General features: G+C 54.3%; 1 protein-coding gene across 5 annotated transcripts in view; it reads left to right on the forward strand.

Moving 5' to 3' along the window:
* The window catches only part of RFX1 (regulatory factor X1), a 31,993-nt gene continuing 17,091 nt past the window's right edge, over positions 206–15,107 (forward strand). For 2 of the 5 annotated variants that reach the window (XM_021083704.1, XM_005661239.3), the window contains exons 1-2: positions 227–416; positions 7,585–7,973. In XM_021083704.1, coding sequence (XP_020939363.1) covers positions 7,655–7,973 — 319 coding nt within the window. In that variant the 5' untranslated portion in view covers positions 227–416; positions 7,585–7,654. Of the gene's footprint in view, positions 417–6,011; positions 7,974–15,107 lie in introns of those variants that run through there. The other 3 variants (XM_021083705.1, XM_013994672.2, XM_013994671.2) reach the window with 3 other exon arrangements.

Below are 15,107 nucleotides of genomic sequence, written 5' to 3' on the forward strand. Positions count from 1 at the left end.
CTTTCAGGGTTCAGTTTGCTTTGATGGACATTCATACCGATGAATCAGAGCACCGGGAAGTCGAGAGGCTGTTGAAAAGCGTGCCTCGGAACCAATAGCTTAGCAGCAGGGGCTGGCGCCGTCCAATCACTTTTCCCGGCTCCGCCAATCACCCTGGACCCCGCCCCCGGCGCGTGACGTAAGTAGGGTGGGTAGCAACAGTTGCCCCGGTGAGGGAAACGGAGGCGCCATAGCCACGGTAGTCGTGGCGACCAAGCAACCCGGCAACGCGAGTCAACAACAACAACCTCCCGGCCGCCCCCCGCCCCACCCCCCCGGCCCGGCCCGGGGCCCCCGGCACTTTCTGTCCACCTCTCAACATCGCCTCCGAGACCTCTGGAAAGCCCTTCCGCGGACAGAAGTGGGGAGAAGCCGAGGTAACTGGGGCGGCCCCAGCGTGGCGGGCCAGGCCGGGCCGGGTCGGGCGGGGGAGGGCGGCGGGGCCTGAGTGTCGCTGTAATCATAGTCTTGGGGGAAGGGGCGGGCGGTCAAAATGGCGGCGGCGACTGTCGGGACTATGGGGGAGGGGGTCAGGGCCCGTCCGGGGCGACACCACCCGCCCCCGAGCCCCGCGGCCCGGCCCCCGCGAGGGGCGGGCGCTAGCAGGCCGGCGGCGAGTGGAGGTCGGCTGGCCGGGGCGGGGGGCTTTTATATGTCGGGAGGTGCAGAGGGGCGGGACTTGGAGGGCTGGGCCAATGGGAGCGAGGGAGGGGTGAGGCGGGACCTAGGTGAGTGGGCGTGACCTTGCCCTAAGGTGTGGGCGGGGCCGGCCGGTACCCGGGGAGCCGGGTGGGGCAGCCGCCGCCTAGGCCTTCCAGCTCCACTAAGCGATAAGAGGCCACCTGGCCTGCGTCCCTTTAGAGCCTTCCAGGACTCAGTGCCTGCCGTATGTGAGGCCTCAATTTTCCATCCTGTAAAGTGGGGAGAATCATGACTATCACCCCCTTTCTGCAGTTCAGGGACTCCTAATTCCTTCTGGGAATTTCTCTAGGGCTCACCCTGAACTTTTTACTCCAATCTACTGTTTCCGAATGTGTTTTATAGATAAACGGTTAGTCTTAATTGCTGCTTTGCTGTCTGCTCCTAAATCGGTCGCCTTCTCTCTTGAGAGGAGGTGAAGGTAAACAGTTTCATGAAGCTGTGGGCTAAGGGGTATGGCTTTTGTCTGATTTGGTTTGCCGAAAGCGAAGCCCATGGCAGAGAGGAGTGATCTCGGGTGACTGTGTTAGAGGAACAGAAACTTGATTGCTGGCTCTGTGGGCAGCTCTAAGATCTAAGATCTCAAATGTCTCTGGGCAGGGGCCTTGCTCTTGGAGATGGGAATCATTCCTAGCTGTTCTGCCCATCCTAGACTTCCTTTCTGGGAATGGGGAGTAAATGGCGCCTGAGGAAGTTTCTTAAGCTGCTTCTCTTGGCCAGACACATGTTTTTGTGTCAATCAAGTTGGTGTCAACTGGGTCACATGTCACTGAGGAGATACCGGCTTCCAGAGCCCTGTGGACACCGAAGTCAGAGAGGGAAGGGGAAGTGCTCTACATTTGTTAGAGGAGAATCTGAGTGACTGCTTTGCTGGGCCTAAGGATCTGCCAGCTGGGGGAAGAATTTTTTTTTTTTTTTTTTTTAATAGCCAGCCAGGCCAAATTCACTTTGCTTATTCTCTATCTTGCTTTGTAGCTTGGCATCAGCAGAGCTGAGTGCAAACTGCAGCCATTTTCTTTAAAAATCAATCAATAAACTTCAAGGTGAAGGAACATTTCAGGTTCTCCTAAAGCTTCCCCCCAAGAATTTGAGATAAAGCTGTGTCACTTCTCAAAGGACTTTTCCAGGTCAAGCCCTCTTTCAGAGGTGGTAGGACCCCTTGAAAATTAGGAAAGGTAGAGATTAGTTTTCATTAAATATTTAGAAATAAGCTCGCTGACAGATCGTGAGCACCTGTTAGAAAGGGGAACTCTGAGCAGCTCAGAAAGTGATGTTACAGATCATCTAGTTTTGTGGACTGCCACTCCCAGCCTCTGCCTCCCCATATCTTATGCATTTGAAAGGCCCAAGCCCTGAGGGTTCACTGACTTTGAAACAACCAATTGTCTTTGAAACTGTCAGCTGCTTTCTGGCTGTAAGCTCCTGGGCAAGTAACTTCTCTGGGCCTTAGTTTCCTCCCACATAAACTGGAGGCAGTGGTCATCAGCAGTGCTTTTAATCTATTACTGTGCTGTGGATCCTATAAAAGAATACATGTTGAGCATCATATACATAGTAATTGCTCAAACTGTGTTGGCTGCTACTGTTATTATGATGATTGTCGCTTCCTGCTCAGCCCTTGGAATTACACCATTCGCATTTATTTTTATCATTTTGAATTTGGCGAGAGCCTAGTGGCTTTAAAGCTTGACTCACTTGCTGGGCTATGTGGGCTGATGACAGGGACCCCAGGAAGCTGGGTACCAGGACTCCAATTTCTAGTGGGAAAGGGTCACTCTCCTAAGGCCCTTCTCGGGCTTCAGGAGAACAACCAGAAAGAAAATTTTCCCCTGAGCCCAGGCTCAGGCTCAGCATTCCAGGAGGCAGCTGGATGAGCTGCGGGTGTGGGTGTCATGGGAAGGGTGAGGTGGGAAAGGTGTCACTGGAGCTAAGGGTCTCACCCTCCCCTCTTGTCACACACCCCAGCATCTTGGGGCCAAAGACAGGGGATAGGCCAGTAGACACCACCCCCACTCCCAGACATGGCCTCCAGATAGCAGCTACACACTGCATAGTCTTCCTGGCCTAAAGGGCCTGTTCTGGACTGGCAAGCATCACCTGCCCCTGTAGCATAAGCTTGTGGCTGGCAGGAGGCAGGAACTTTTTCACAAGGTCTTACCACTTGGTAGATTTGAGCCAGCTTTTGACAGTCACTAGCAGTGTGTTCCCAGCATTGTGGACTCTCATTTGACGGTAAAATTTGAAGCCCCATTGTGTGCCAAGTCAGTATTCTAGTGGTTGGGGATAGAGTGTGGGCAAGGCAGGCCACGTCCCCACCGTTGGGGAAAGCTTAGCTTTCTGGTCTTGGATGGAAGAGGAAAATATGCAGGATACAGGGCCAGGAAGAAAATAGAACAGGAGTATGTACTCCAGGGTGCTTAGAAGGGGATTTCTTGAGACCCGAGAAATTGACATGAGCTTAGACATGATAAGAAGGAGCCAGTGGTGGAGGCAAGGAGAGCATGCTAGCAGTCAGAAGAACTGGTGCAAAGGTCCTAAGGCAGAAGGATCCCTGGCACATTTGGGAAGGAGTGACACTGGCTAGCACATGCAGAATGAGGAAGGGCAGTGGGGGATACAGATCCCACAGGGCCCTGTAGGTCATGGGGAGGGCTGTGGATTTTATTTATTCTTTGTGATGGGGAGCCTTAGGTAGGGCCTTCTCAAGAGAGGAGTGATACTGTAGTGTTTGTGTTTTCAAAGGATCTTATAGACTGTAGAGCCAAGTGTGAAGCCAGGAACCAGTGACGAGGCTATGGTTGGGGTCCAGGTGAGAGATGATGGCAGCCCAGACTAGTATGGTGTGGATGAAGATGGAGGGAAATGCCCAGCCTTAGCATCTATTTTGGAGGATTTTTTTTTTCCCACGTGGCATGCAGAAGTGATTAAACCTTTGCCACAGCAGTGACCTGAGCCACAGCAGTGACAACACCGGTCCCTTAACCCATTAGGCCACCAGGGAATTCCTCCAGTTGTTTTTTATGGCCTGTGAGCTGAGAATGATATTTACATTTTTAAAGAAGGCTATTTTGTGACATGAATAATATATCGTAATATGTGAAAATTACATGAGATTCAGATCTCAGTATCTTGAAATAAACTTTTATTGGCATGCAGCTACACTAACTTGTTTACATATTATCTATGTTTGCTTTCACACTCCAGTGACAGTTGAGTCACTGCAATAGACTGTCTGCCCTCAAAGCCAAAAGCATGGACTGTCTGGCCCTTCACAGAAATTTGCCAGCCTCTGATCTAAAGAATTGATTCAAACATTCTCTAAAAACAGGTGTTGGCTTTAAAGATACGTGCAGCCATTGGTGCTTTTTGGGGGACAGTTTCATTGCTAAGGAACAGGTTTGCTGAGTCTCATGCCCAAATAGATGGCAAGTACCGCATCCTGTATAGATATTTGTGACTTATTCCTTTCCAGGGAACACCCTACAGAACTCTCCTTAACCTCATCTTCCACAAATGGAGAAAAAAGGGGGTTCTCTGGTGAAATAATTATGGGAAACTTGGCATTCTCTATTGTTTTTCCCGAGACTAACAGTGACAGTGCCAATAAGGTCTCCACTAGGGAAGCTGGTTTAACTGTTTTATTCATCTCCTCTTTCCCTTTGTGAGCTCAGCTTTTTAGTGGTCTCATCGCCTATTTTCCTTCCCCTGAGTAGAAAGGAGGAGGCCTGCAGGGTTTGCACTTCTGAGGAGGCGAAAGCACCAGCAAGTGTGGAGCTTTTAAAGCCTTTTTATGGTGGGAGGAGCCACAAGGCACCAGCTCTCCTAGGGCTGGGAGGGCCCAGGCCAGTGTTTCTCAGTGCCTCTAATACCACTTGTCTCAGAATCATCCAAGGGATTAGCTCAAACAGCAGACTCCAGGGTCATCCCAGACTCTGGCAGTGGGGCCTAGGAACCTGCACTTAACTAACTCTCCAGGTGAGGCTGATGAATACCAGAGTCAGAGTCCCCCTTGCCACTTCTTTCTAAGAGCTTCGAGGATTGTGTCTGTCTTCTTCCCCTTCCAGCTCCACCTGGCATGGATGTTTGTTGAGTGAATAATAACAGTAGCAGCTTCCACTTCTCAGCACTTATTGGGTGCTGGGCTGATCTCACTGGATCTTTACAGCAGCCCTGTGAATCAGGTATTCTCATCCCCAGGTGACAGATGGGGAAACTGAGGCCCAGAGGAACGTCAGTTACACATTCATCAATTGAGACAGGCCAGGGTTCATGTTGAGGTGGGTCTGACACCCATCAGAGCTGCAGTGTCTCCAGCACCTGATCTGGGCCAGAGTTTGGACTCAGTGTTGTATGGAGGCATGAGGAGGTGGGTCCCTCTCATACGGGCAGGAAGGAGTTTGGGGAGAGTGGGGACTGGAGGAGGATGTCTGCTCTGGCATCTGGTACATGGCATACCGTAGCCTCTTCCCTCTCCAGTTGGGCAAGCTACCCCTGCAGCCCGAGTCCCTTGCAGGCCATGCTTCCATTCTGCCCAGTGGGAAAGCCCAGGATAGCTCCCTACAACCTGGACGAGGGCCCATTCCTCCTGTCTCTGTCCATCTCTCCATAATGATCAGGCTTGGCAGGGAAGGTGGCCCCAGGACTCTGCCAGCTCTGCTCATGCCAGCTATTGGAGTCCTGCAGCCCCTCCCCAGCCTATCCCAAGCCCAAGGAACCCACCCACATGCAGAGAGAAGCCCCTGTTTCCATTGTACTCAATAGCTCAAAGCAGGGAGGCAGAGCCTGGAGGCTTTGTAGTTTTGCTTCAAGCCTTGTTAAAGGGCCCTGGGCAATGATGGTAACCAGAGCCATTTTTAAGTGTTTATGCTGCACCAGGCACTTGGCCAAGCACTGCCCACATGATCCAGCTGAACTCCTTAGTAACACTGCAGTGTAGGCCTGCTGTTCTCCCATTGCAGAGATGGGGCAGTGGAGGCCCATGGAGGAGACGTCCTCCCTGAAAATCACACATCTTGGAGGTAGCCAAGTCCTGCATTGGCCAGTCCAGGACTTGTTTCTCACCTGCCTTACCCCTTGCTGACTTGGATTCTTCTTAGGTTTAGCATCCAAGGGGCTAGAACCCCAGGGAGTGAGATCCATGAAGAGTATGGGAACCGCTGTGCTGCCTGACCTGAGGCCTCCTTCTGGCTGGTGGGCTCCACATTCTGAGTTCTGCTGCTCCAATCAGGGGCCTTGGGCAATTGGTATTACCCCCAGTGGGTGGGTCTCAGGTGATCCCATCTGAAAAACAGAAAAGATGCCATCTACTGATTGTGAGAAGTAAATGAGCCTGGTACCTGACTCCCTGAGTGGTGCTAGGGGTTACCAGCACATATCTGAGGGTCAGAGAGACCTGGGTTCAAATTCTTAGCTCACTGGTTGCCACAAGGCGTGTGGGCAGTTTACCCCTGAACCTCACTCGTCTGAGAAATGGGCATGGTGGTTATACCCTCGTGGGCCTGCTATGAGGAAGTAATCACGGCAAAGTGCTCCTGGGGCTTCTGGTCAACAGGCAGCAGTTGTTTTTCTCTTTCTCCTTTCCCTTGAAAAATCTCACTTTTAGTCACCCTGTGGCTGACTATGGCACACAGCTGCTGCAGGGTTAATGCAGAAGGGCCTCTAATTCGGTCTGGAGTGCCATGCTTCTGAAGGTAACAGGTCAGGTGACCTCAGGCAAAGCTCTTACACTCAAACACCTTCAGGGCCAGCAGAGGCCATAAGGCGGCGGCAGGGTGGGGGGTGGGGGGGGCTGGAACTTCTTTTAACCACTCTTGCCTTCATTCACTGTCCACAAATGCTCAGAGCTGGGGAGAGGGGGCTCATTGGTGCAGAAGCCAGGAAACCATCTGCCTACCCCTGCTGAGGTGGGGCTTTGTGCGAGGGGTGGAGCTTAGCATGAAGGGGCAGGGCTTAGCTAGAGGGATGCAAGCCTCACTCAGCAATCAGCTAGAAAAACTGCTTCTGCCTAGTCAGGTGGGCCCCATTCTGAGGTCAGCAGCGGCTGCTGGGCCTGCCCTCTGGCCAGGGCCTGCTCCCAGCCTGGTTGCCCCTGGCCCTTGAAGGGCCCTCTGTAGTGAGGAGCTCACATCTAGTGTCACAACCCATAACCGCCCTGGCTTCTGTGGCCGCAAGCAGCTTAGGGGGCTTTTTTGTACTCAAACAACTTCCTTGTGTCTGGCACCCCCCTGGGAATGATACTCAGCCAAGAACCCAAGCCCAGATGGTGGCCATGTAGGGAACTGGCACAAGCTGGCTGGGAGACAGCTTTCCCCACAACTTTCTTTTTCAGCAATTAGCCGATTAGTCAAGTACTCAGAATGCCCAAGGTTCAGACTCAGTCCTGCCTCTTCCCTGCTCTATGACCTGGGCCAAGCTCCTTAACCTCTCTGAGCCTCAGTTTTTCAGCTGGCAGAAGGAACCCAAACTCAAATGTGATTGTTGTAAAGTTTAAAATGAAATACTATAAAGAAAGCAGTCAGTACAGTGCACAGCCTGCAGGAGCCCTCAGGAGAACAATTTGTTCTGCCTCCCTCCAACATAGGGGTTCCCCAGGTGCAGGAGGCTGGAAAGGGAGAAGGCAGGAGTCCTGGGCGGGGTGAGTGGAGAAGGTTCAGACCAAGCCCAAGTTCAGTTGCCTTACAGTGATGGGTTGGTTATCTTGCCACCAGCCTCAGGATTTAATTAAGTTACTGATGAATCCAAACATGTCTCTAGGGAGCCAGGAGCTGTCCCTGGTTTCCTCTGCCTGTAGATTAATTCTTGTTTTTCCTTTTTTTTTTTTTCCCTCCCCCCCACCTTCTTCCCAAGCAAGCAAAAAAAAAAAAAAAAAAAAAAAAAAAAAAAAGCCTTATTTATTATCATTTTCTCCACTGTTGGCATGGCAACACAGGCGTACGTTACTGAGCTACAGGCAGCCCCGCAACCATCCCAGCCACCACAGGCACCTCCACAGCCCCAGCCCCAGCCACCACCTCCGCCCTCAGCGGCACCCCAGCCACCCCAGCCCCCTGCCACTGCCGCCACCCCCCAGCCCCAGTATGTCACCGAGCTGCAGAGCCCCCAGCCCCAGGCACAGCCACCAGGCAGCCAGAAGCAGTATGTGACAGAGCTCTCAGCTGCCCCCGCACCCTCGCAGCCGGCTGGCGCACCTGCCCCATCCCCGGCGTCCCAGCAATACATCGTGGTCACCGTCTCCGGTAAGTGGACATGTGCCCAGAGCCAGGGCACTCTGCAAACACCTCCAAAGGGAGTTTCGGGAAGCCTAGCATCCTGGATGTGGGGGCACGGCGATGTCCTTCCACTCTCACTGGGCCTGTCACCAGAAGGGCAGCTTTGCCCAGGTGGGACTTGAGGACTTGAGGGGCATCTCTAGGGAAGTAGTCAGGCCAAGCAGGGAGGCCTCTGTGTCCCCAAACTCCTGCCTACCAGTTCTTAGAGTGGTTTCTGTCTCTGTCATCAAGTAAGATGTCACTTGAAGGAAGGCTTGGGCCATGGAATTAGTTTGCAAAGGCTGGGGGGACAGGGGTGTGGGTGCATAGCCGTCATCCCTAAAGGGGTCATGACGGCCTTGAACACCTGGATATGCGTGAGGGGCTCCCTGCTGTGGTTCAGGGATGTCTGCTGAGAAGCCTGAAGGCATCGCTTCCCTTCCCCTCCCATTTCACTCTTTGGCCATATTCAGGCCAAGCGGGGCTCTTGGGTGGGCATTTGAACAGGTGATGTGGCCACGGGCTCCTGTTTGTCACTGGCCACCCCTTGAGGCTGTGGAGCAAATGACCAGGCAGCTTGGGTCATGGCACCCATGGTTCCTGCTTAGAGCATCTTGCCCACGCCTGCTTATTCCAGGATAGGGATGGGCTGAGAAGAGGGAAGTGGGAGCAGAGGGTCAGGATAGGTGGTCACTCCCCTGAGGGAGAAGGTGGAACTCAGAACAGCACTGGGTGTTAGCGGTTTTCCATGTGCTCTTTGTAAAGGAGAGGAGGCTTCCAGAGTGGAAAAGGAAGTGGTGGAGAGCCTAAGGGTGTCCTGGTGGGCTGTGGACAGAGCAGGTCAAGACTGCGTTTAGGACCATAGGACAATGAAGCGTCAAAATCTGTGGCCATTGGAGTTCCTGTTGTGGCCTAGTGGGTTAAGAACCCGACTAGTATCTGTGCGGATGTGGATTTGATCCCTAGTCTCGCTCAATGGGTTAAAGATCTGGCGTTGTTTTGAGCTGTGGTGTAGGTTGCAGACACTGCTTGGATCTGGTGTTCCTCTGGCTGAGGTGTAGACTGGTAGCTATAGCTCTGATTCAAGCCCTTGCCTGGGAATTTCCATATGCTGTACGTATGGCCCTAAAAAGAAAAAAAATTTTGTGGCCAATGACATTGCCCCATAGGACCAGGACAGGGGCAGCTGGGCCCCTGGCAGTATCCTGGAGGCTCCTAGCAGCCTTGGGGTCCTCAGGGAGGGCCGGGGGTGGGGGTACACAGGGGCTTAGGACAGTGACTCTTTTTGTTTGTGTGTCTTTTTTTTTTTTTTTTTTGTCTTTTTTGTTGTTGTTGTTGTTGCTATTTCTTGGGCCGCTCCCGCGGCATATGGAGGTTCCCAGGCTAGGGGTCTTCGGAGCTGTAGCCACCGGCCTACGCCACAGCCACAGCAACGCGGGATCCGAGCCGCATCTGCAACCTACACCACAGCTCATGGCAATGCCGGATCGTTAACCCACTGAGCAAGGGCAGGGACCGAACCCGCAACCTCATGGTTCCTAGTCGGATTCGTTAACCACTGCGCCACGACGGGAACTCCTGTTTGTGTGTCTTTTTAGGGCCACATCCAAAGTATATGGAAGTTCCTAGGCTAGGGGTCAAATTGGAGCTGTAGCTGCCAGCCACAGCCACAGCAATGCCAGATCTGAGCCGCATCTGTGACCTATACCACAGCTCATGGCAATGCCGGATCCTTAACCCACTGAGCAAGGCCAGGGATGGAACCCTCAACTTTATGGATACCAATCAGGATCATTACCACTGAGCCATGACAGGAAGTCAGGACAGTGACTCTTTGATGCATAGACTGAGGTGGAGGGATGGCCTGTAAGTGTCAGCTGAGCGCACTGAGTGAGGCCAAGCCACGGACGGGCCAAGGTCAGGGTCACTGGGACACACAGCTCCAGAGGGTTCTCAGTGCAGAACAGGGATCCTGCTAAATTCCCTCGCCAGCATTCCTCCCACTCTCTGAGAAACCCACTCCTTTGCTTTCCCTCTCACCTCCATCACCCCTCTCTCACTCTTGTGTTCTTGACCCCTGACCTTGCTACTGACCTCCCTGGGGACAAAGCCTCATCACATGATGAAAAGAAACCCCCCACACCCATCACCCCAGCCAGCCTCCCAGCTCCTTGGGTCCATCTGCACCTACCAGCTCTGCGTTCTCGCTGCTGAAGGCTGAAGTGGCCCCCTGCCAGTTTCAGGCTGCACCTCCAGGACTTGTCATCCCAGCTTCATCACTTGGTCTCTCTCTTGCAGATCTTTTCCACCAGCTTGCAAAGACACAGCAACTCCCATTTTAACCAGGCCCACCAGGCCCTGTACCCCCTTTAGTCGCTGCTGGATTCTCTTCCCTTTAAGTTAGAATTTCTCAAAAGATTCATCCTCTCTTCCTTTGTCTCTGATCTCTGAACTGATGCTCTCTCCTCAGCTGCCTATGCCTTCCCTCCTCAGCATCTCAGTCAGGATCACCCACGACTTTCCTCTTGACATACCGGTCACCCTCAGTCTCCTCTTCCTGGTCCCCCTCCTCTCAGAGATGCCCTCTTGCCCTGGTCTCTGCCAGCCTCCCTGCCACCCTTCTCAGTCTCTTTTGCTGTTCCCTCCTCATCTTCCTGACCTTGTCAGCAATGACCCTGTCAGGCCTGAGGCCTCCTCTCTGCTCCAGTAACTCCCCTTTCATGGTGGCTTTGTCCAGTGTCTCAGCTATCAATGTCACCTCTGAGCTGACAATGCCCCCATTGAGGTCTGTACCCTGGGCCTCAGTCCTGAGCCCCAGCCCTGAGCCCCAGCCCTGAGCCCCAGCCACCTAGGACCCATCCACTAGGTCAAACTGGCCTTCCAAACCAGATGGCCAAACAGAAGTCTAAATTTTTCCCTTCAAATCTTCAAATCCCTCCTTTGAGACATCCTTGTTCTAGTAAGTATCACCCCCTGGCCTGGGTCAGCCTTGATTCCGCTCTTACTAATCCTTGAGCAAGCAAGGCCTCTTGGCTCTGCCTCCTAAATCCAGCTGGAATCTGCCACCTCTCCCACCTCTATGGTCCCAACCTGGTCCAGCCTCTGCTCACACCCTTTGCCATTCTCTCCCCACCACAGCCATAAGGAGCCTCTTGACAACTGTAGATTAGGTCCCATCATCATATTCCAGCTCAACTCAGCTGATTCCAAGGCAGGTGGCCCTGAGGGCACTCTGAGAAACCTTGGCCTGGCCTTTCTTGACCCTCCCTAGGAGATGTGATTTCTCTCCCCCCCACCCCCCCCCCCGCCGCCCCATGGGACAGGAAAGGGCTTTAAAAGCTCTACACTCCCTGTGCCCTTGTTGACATATGTCTAACCTCCTGACTCTGACCTTCAAGACCTGCTGCTGCCCAGCCCCACCTGGTACCAACCTGCCCCCTAACATACCTGCTTCAGCCCCGCTGGCCTTCCTATTTCTCTGCAAAGCTTCTTGGCTCAGTTCATCTCTGGGCTTTTGCGCTTATGTTGCCCTCTGCCCTCTGGCTGGAGCAGTCCCATTCCAGACATTCTGGTGGCTCATCCCCCTTGAATGTCTGACCTAGCTCAGCCCTCACCTCCTATCAGCCCCTGGGCAGCCAAGAGCAGGCAGAAGGGCTTGCCTGTCACCGCTGGAGATTTTTTTTTTTATAGCCTTCAGGGCATCTTATTGGCCTTGGACCTCCTGTGTGCTGGATTTTGCTGCTTCAGGTGTCCAGGGTCCCTAGAATGAGGGTCTGGAATGGAGGCACGGCTCCAAACCTCAGAACGCCGCAAGCCCCGGTCCATCTCCTCTCTTCCCCTTTTCTTCTGCAGCTCCTCCCAGCATTCCCCCAGGGAGGCCCTAGTGCTTAAAGGTCATATAGCCTTTGTCCCCCCACCTCTCCTGTCCCCCCCATCGTGCTGTGGGACACTCTGTGTGGACGGGTCGCAGTGTGGGTATGACTGGCTATTGGCGTGAATCTCTGCCTTCCTTCTTCGGCTGGGCTGTGGCTTCATTGTCTTTCACAGTCGTCCTGGGGAATTTCATTTCCTTTCTGCTCCTGCTTCTGGCAGGAGCCAGCCTGTCCCCAGAAGGGTTACTGAGCAATGCTTCCTTGATTTGTTCTGAGGAAGAGGAGGTTGGCTTTTGCGCCCTGTCACTGAACTTACTGCTCCGTTGACCCCTCCCCCCCCCAGCCCCTCACAGTGATTTTCTAGGGTTCCTCCATAACCCTCTCCCAGGTTAGTGTCTGTTTTATCTAAGGTGGCCTTTGGGCCATGTGAGCCAGTCGTGAGGGTGGAGGTAGGGATGTAACTGACACCATCGAAGGCTGCAGCAAGGAGCCTGGGGCTCCTGCAGAGCCAGAAGCAATCTGAGCTGACTAGGGACCCAGGGAGTCGCAGGGAGTAGGGAGGGAGGGGCCCTGGACCCAGACCTGGAGCCCAGGCTGGAAGCCAGCCAGGAGCAGCACCAGAAGCAGCTCATCTAGCCTGATTCTTGCGAGCTCTGCCCTAAGGTGACTTTGGAGGTGATGAGAAGGAAGCTCAAATTTCCCAGCTTAGGAACAATCCTCTAGATCCATAAATCCCTGTCCTCAGAGGCCACCAGACTCTCATCCAAAATCCGGACAGAAAAAAGGTGTTGTGGGCCTGCCAGCCGTCCCTAGGAAGGTGACACCAAGCCTGCTGGAAGGGGATTGGGTGGGGCTGAAGAAGGAATCATGTCCAGCCTCTCTTCCATGCTTCTCTCTCTCTTGGAGTCCTTGGGGGTCCAACAAGACTTATGATCAGGAGAGGGACGTGGAGGGTGTCTGTCGGCATCCCCAGGCATAAATAGGGAAACTAAAGTCGGGGCAGGCAAGGGTCCCAGGATCCTGGGGGCAGCAGGAGTCCATAGCACCCCCCACACACACCCCAAAGAGCCTTTGACCGAAATCATCAGTGGAGCAAAGGATCGGGAGGGAGAGGGCTAGGCTGCCCCATCTGTTGTCCGTGGTGAACTGGGCCCTGGCTTGGAGCCAAGCTTCTAAGGACACCCTCCATCTTCCCCCAAGTAGCTCGTGGCATTTGAGGCATGAGTAGGTCTCGATGAGGAAGTGCGGGGCCCAGGGAGGAAGAGACACTCATTAGATCGAGGGACAGGAAATCAGCCTCTGCTTCCTGACCAGAGACTTGAGACAGTGGGGCCCTCTCTGGTCTTGTGCATACGCCCAGAATGGAGTTTGCACACAGATGTAGATGCTTGTGCAGACTCAGTGTTCCCCTGCATGCATGCATGTGTGCGCACATGCGCGCGCGCGCGCGCACACACACACACACACACACACACACACACACACAGAGCTGGGGGAGACACAGTGGCAGGAGGCCCGTGTTGGCCACAGGCAGATGGACTCACACTCAGGAAGCCCCTTGTCTGAAGAGTAGACTCAGGAACCTCACCTGCTGCTCCTTGTGGTGTGGCCTGGTGTGCCCTCCTGACCTGGCAAGGATGAGGGTTCTGGCCTTGAGGTAGAGATGAGTAAGACTGCTTCCCGGGGTCTCCCTGTCCAGGCAGATGCTTGACCTCAGCAAGTCCCCAGGCCTCAGTGTCCCACTCAAGGATCAGCCTTGGCATTTTAATCAGAGCACCGGAGCCTAGGAGGTGGCTGGGGCCAGCCTCCCACTCACTGCCCACCCTGAGCCGGGCTTAACCTGCCACAGGTCTTCTCATTCAGTCTCTGTCCCTTGGGCTCTCCCAGCTCCCTGTGCCCCATAGACACCCAGGTGTGCTGGGCTCCTCACGTGACTTGGGGCTTTCTCAGGTTTCTCCCAGAGAGCTGGCTCAGTGAGGGCCTCCTCCCTCACGGTTCAGGGAGGCCTAAGTAGATGTGAAGGACAATTCCAGCAAAACAGGAATTAGTGCCTCCCAGAATCAGCTGCAGAGGCAGCTGGCTGAGCAATCCCTGCCCCACATCTGGCCACCCTCCCACACACCCAGCATATACACATTTATGTGCTCTGCCCCAGACGTGGCCCCTGAGGTCCTTGATTCTACCTGGGATGACCTTTCTGTCCTGTCCCGGTCTTTCTGCATGTCTTCCCATACAGCCAAGGAGCTTCCCACAGAGCTCCCTGCTCTAAAAAGGCTGAGCCCCAGAGGAATGTTCTGGACCCCAGCTCACATTCCTCCTGTACATGCATACCCAAGTCCACACACTACTTGCCTCAGGGGCCTCAGCCTGGGCCTGACATGTGGCTGTGGGTTCTATGCATGGTGTGAGGCTCATGTGGGCACAGACATGGTCCAGTGTCCTGGAATGCCAGTTCTTGGCTGGGTGACCTCAGGCAAGTCACTTCTCCTCTGGTCTTTGTTGCCTGGTCTAAAAACTGAGGTAATAAAAGTTCTTTCCATCTCCAGCTGCCCAGGAAGACCTGATTGCAGTGCCTGGGGGACTGGAAGCGCTATAGTTAGTCTTATTGATCCTTGCCCACCACCCTCCGATCTGCCAAGGAGCCCCCAGGGGACAGGACTGGGTGGGACCTTGGCTCCTCTGGCAGCACATTAGAGGAAGGGCAGACACGTGTGGGCAGCCATCCCCACCCTGCCTCTGAAACTGCTGGGAGCAACCTGGCCACATAGGGAGGGTGAGGTGGATGGCGTCCTGGCCCTCCACGCCCCTTACCGCCCCCCTCCCCCAGTCTCCCTGTTAATCACTTAGCAAGATGTGCTTGAAACTCGACCTGAGCCTTCCTGATAGCATCTGCGGGTACCAGCCTCCCTCCTGACCCCACAGTGTGGCCCCAGCCCTGCAAAGGCCCTACCTGGGCTGTGCTCACTGGAAGGGAAGTGTTTATCCCAAGAGGGCGGCCAGGAGCTCTGCATCCACTGGGGGGATTAGCTCCTCAAGGTTGCAGGTATAAAGCCAGCTGCACACCCTGCTGTTCCCAAAGAGGTGGGCAAGGAGCACAAGGAGTGCCAGACGGGCTCCCCTGGACAGAGGGGAGCAGGGGCTTGGGGTGCGGGGGGCACCATGTTCTATGATTGTCTCTTCTCGGCTGCCTGTCAGCGTGAGTACCTGCCTGCCCAGCCCCAAGCCCTCTGCTGCCCCCAGGGAGGCTGGG

The sequence above is a fragment of the Sus scrofa genome, chromosome 2, assembly GCF_000003025.6.
Source record: "Sus scrofa isolate TJ Tabasco breed Duroc chromosome 2, Sscrofa11.1, whole genome shotgun sequence".
In the NCBI taxonomy this organism is placed as follows: Eukaryota; Metazoa; Chordata; class Mammalia; order Artiodactyla; family Suidae; genus Sus; species Sus scrofa.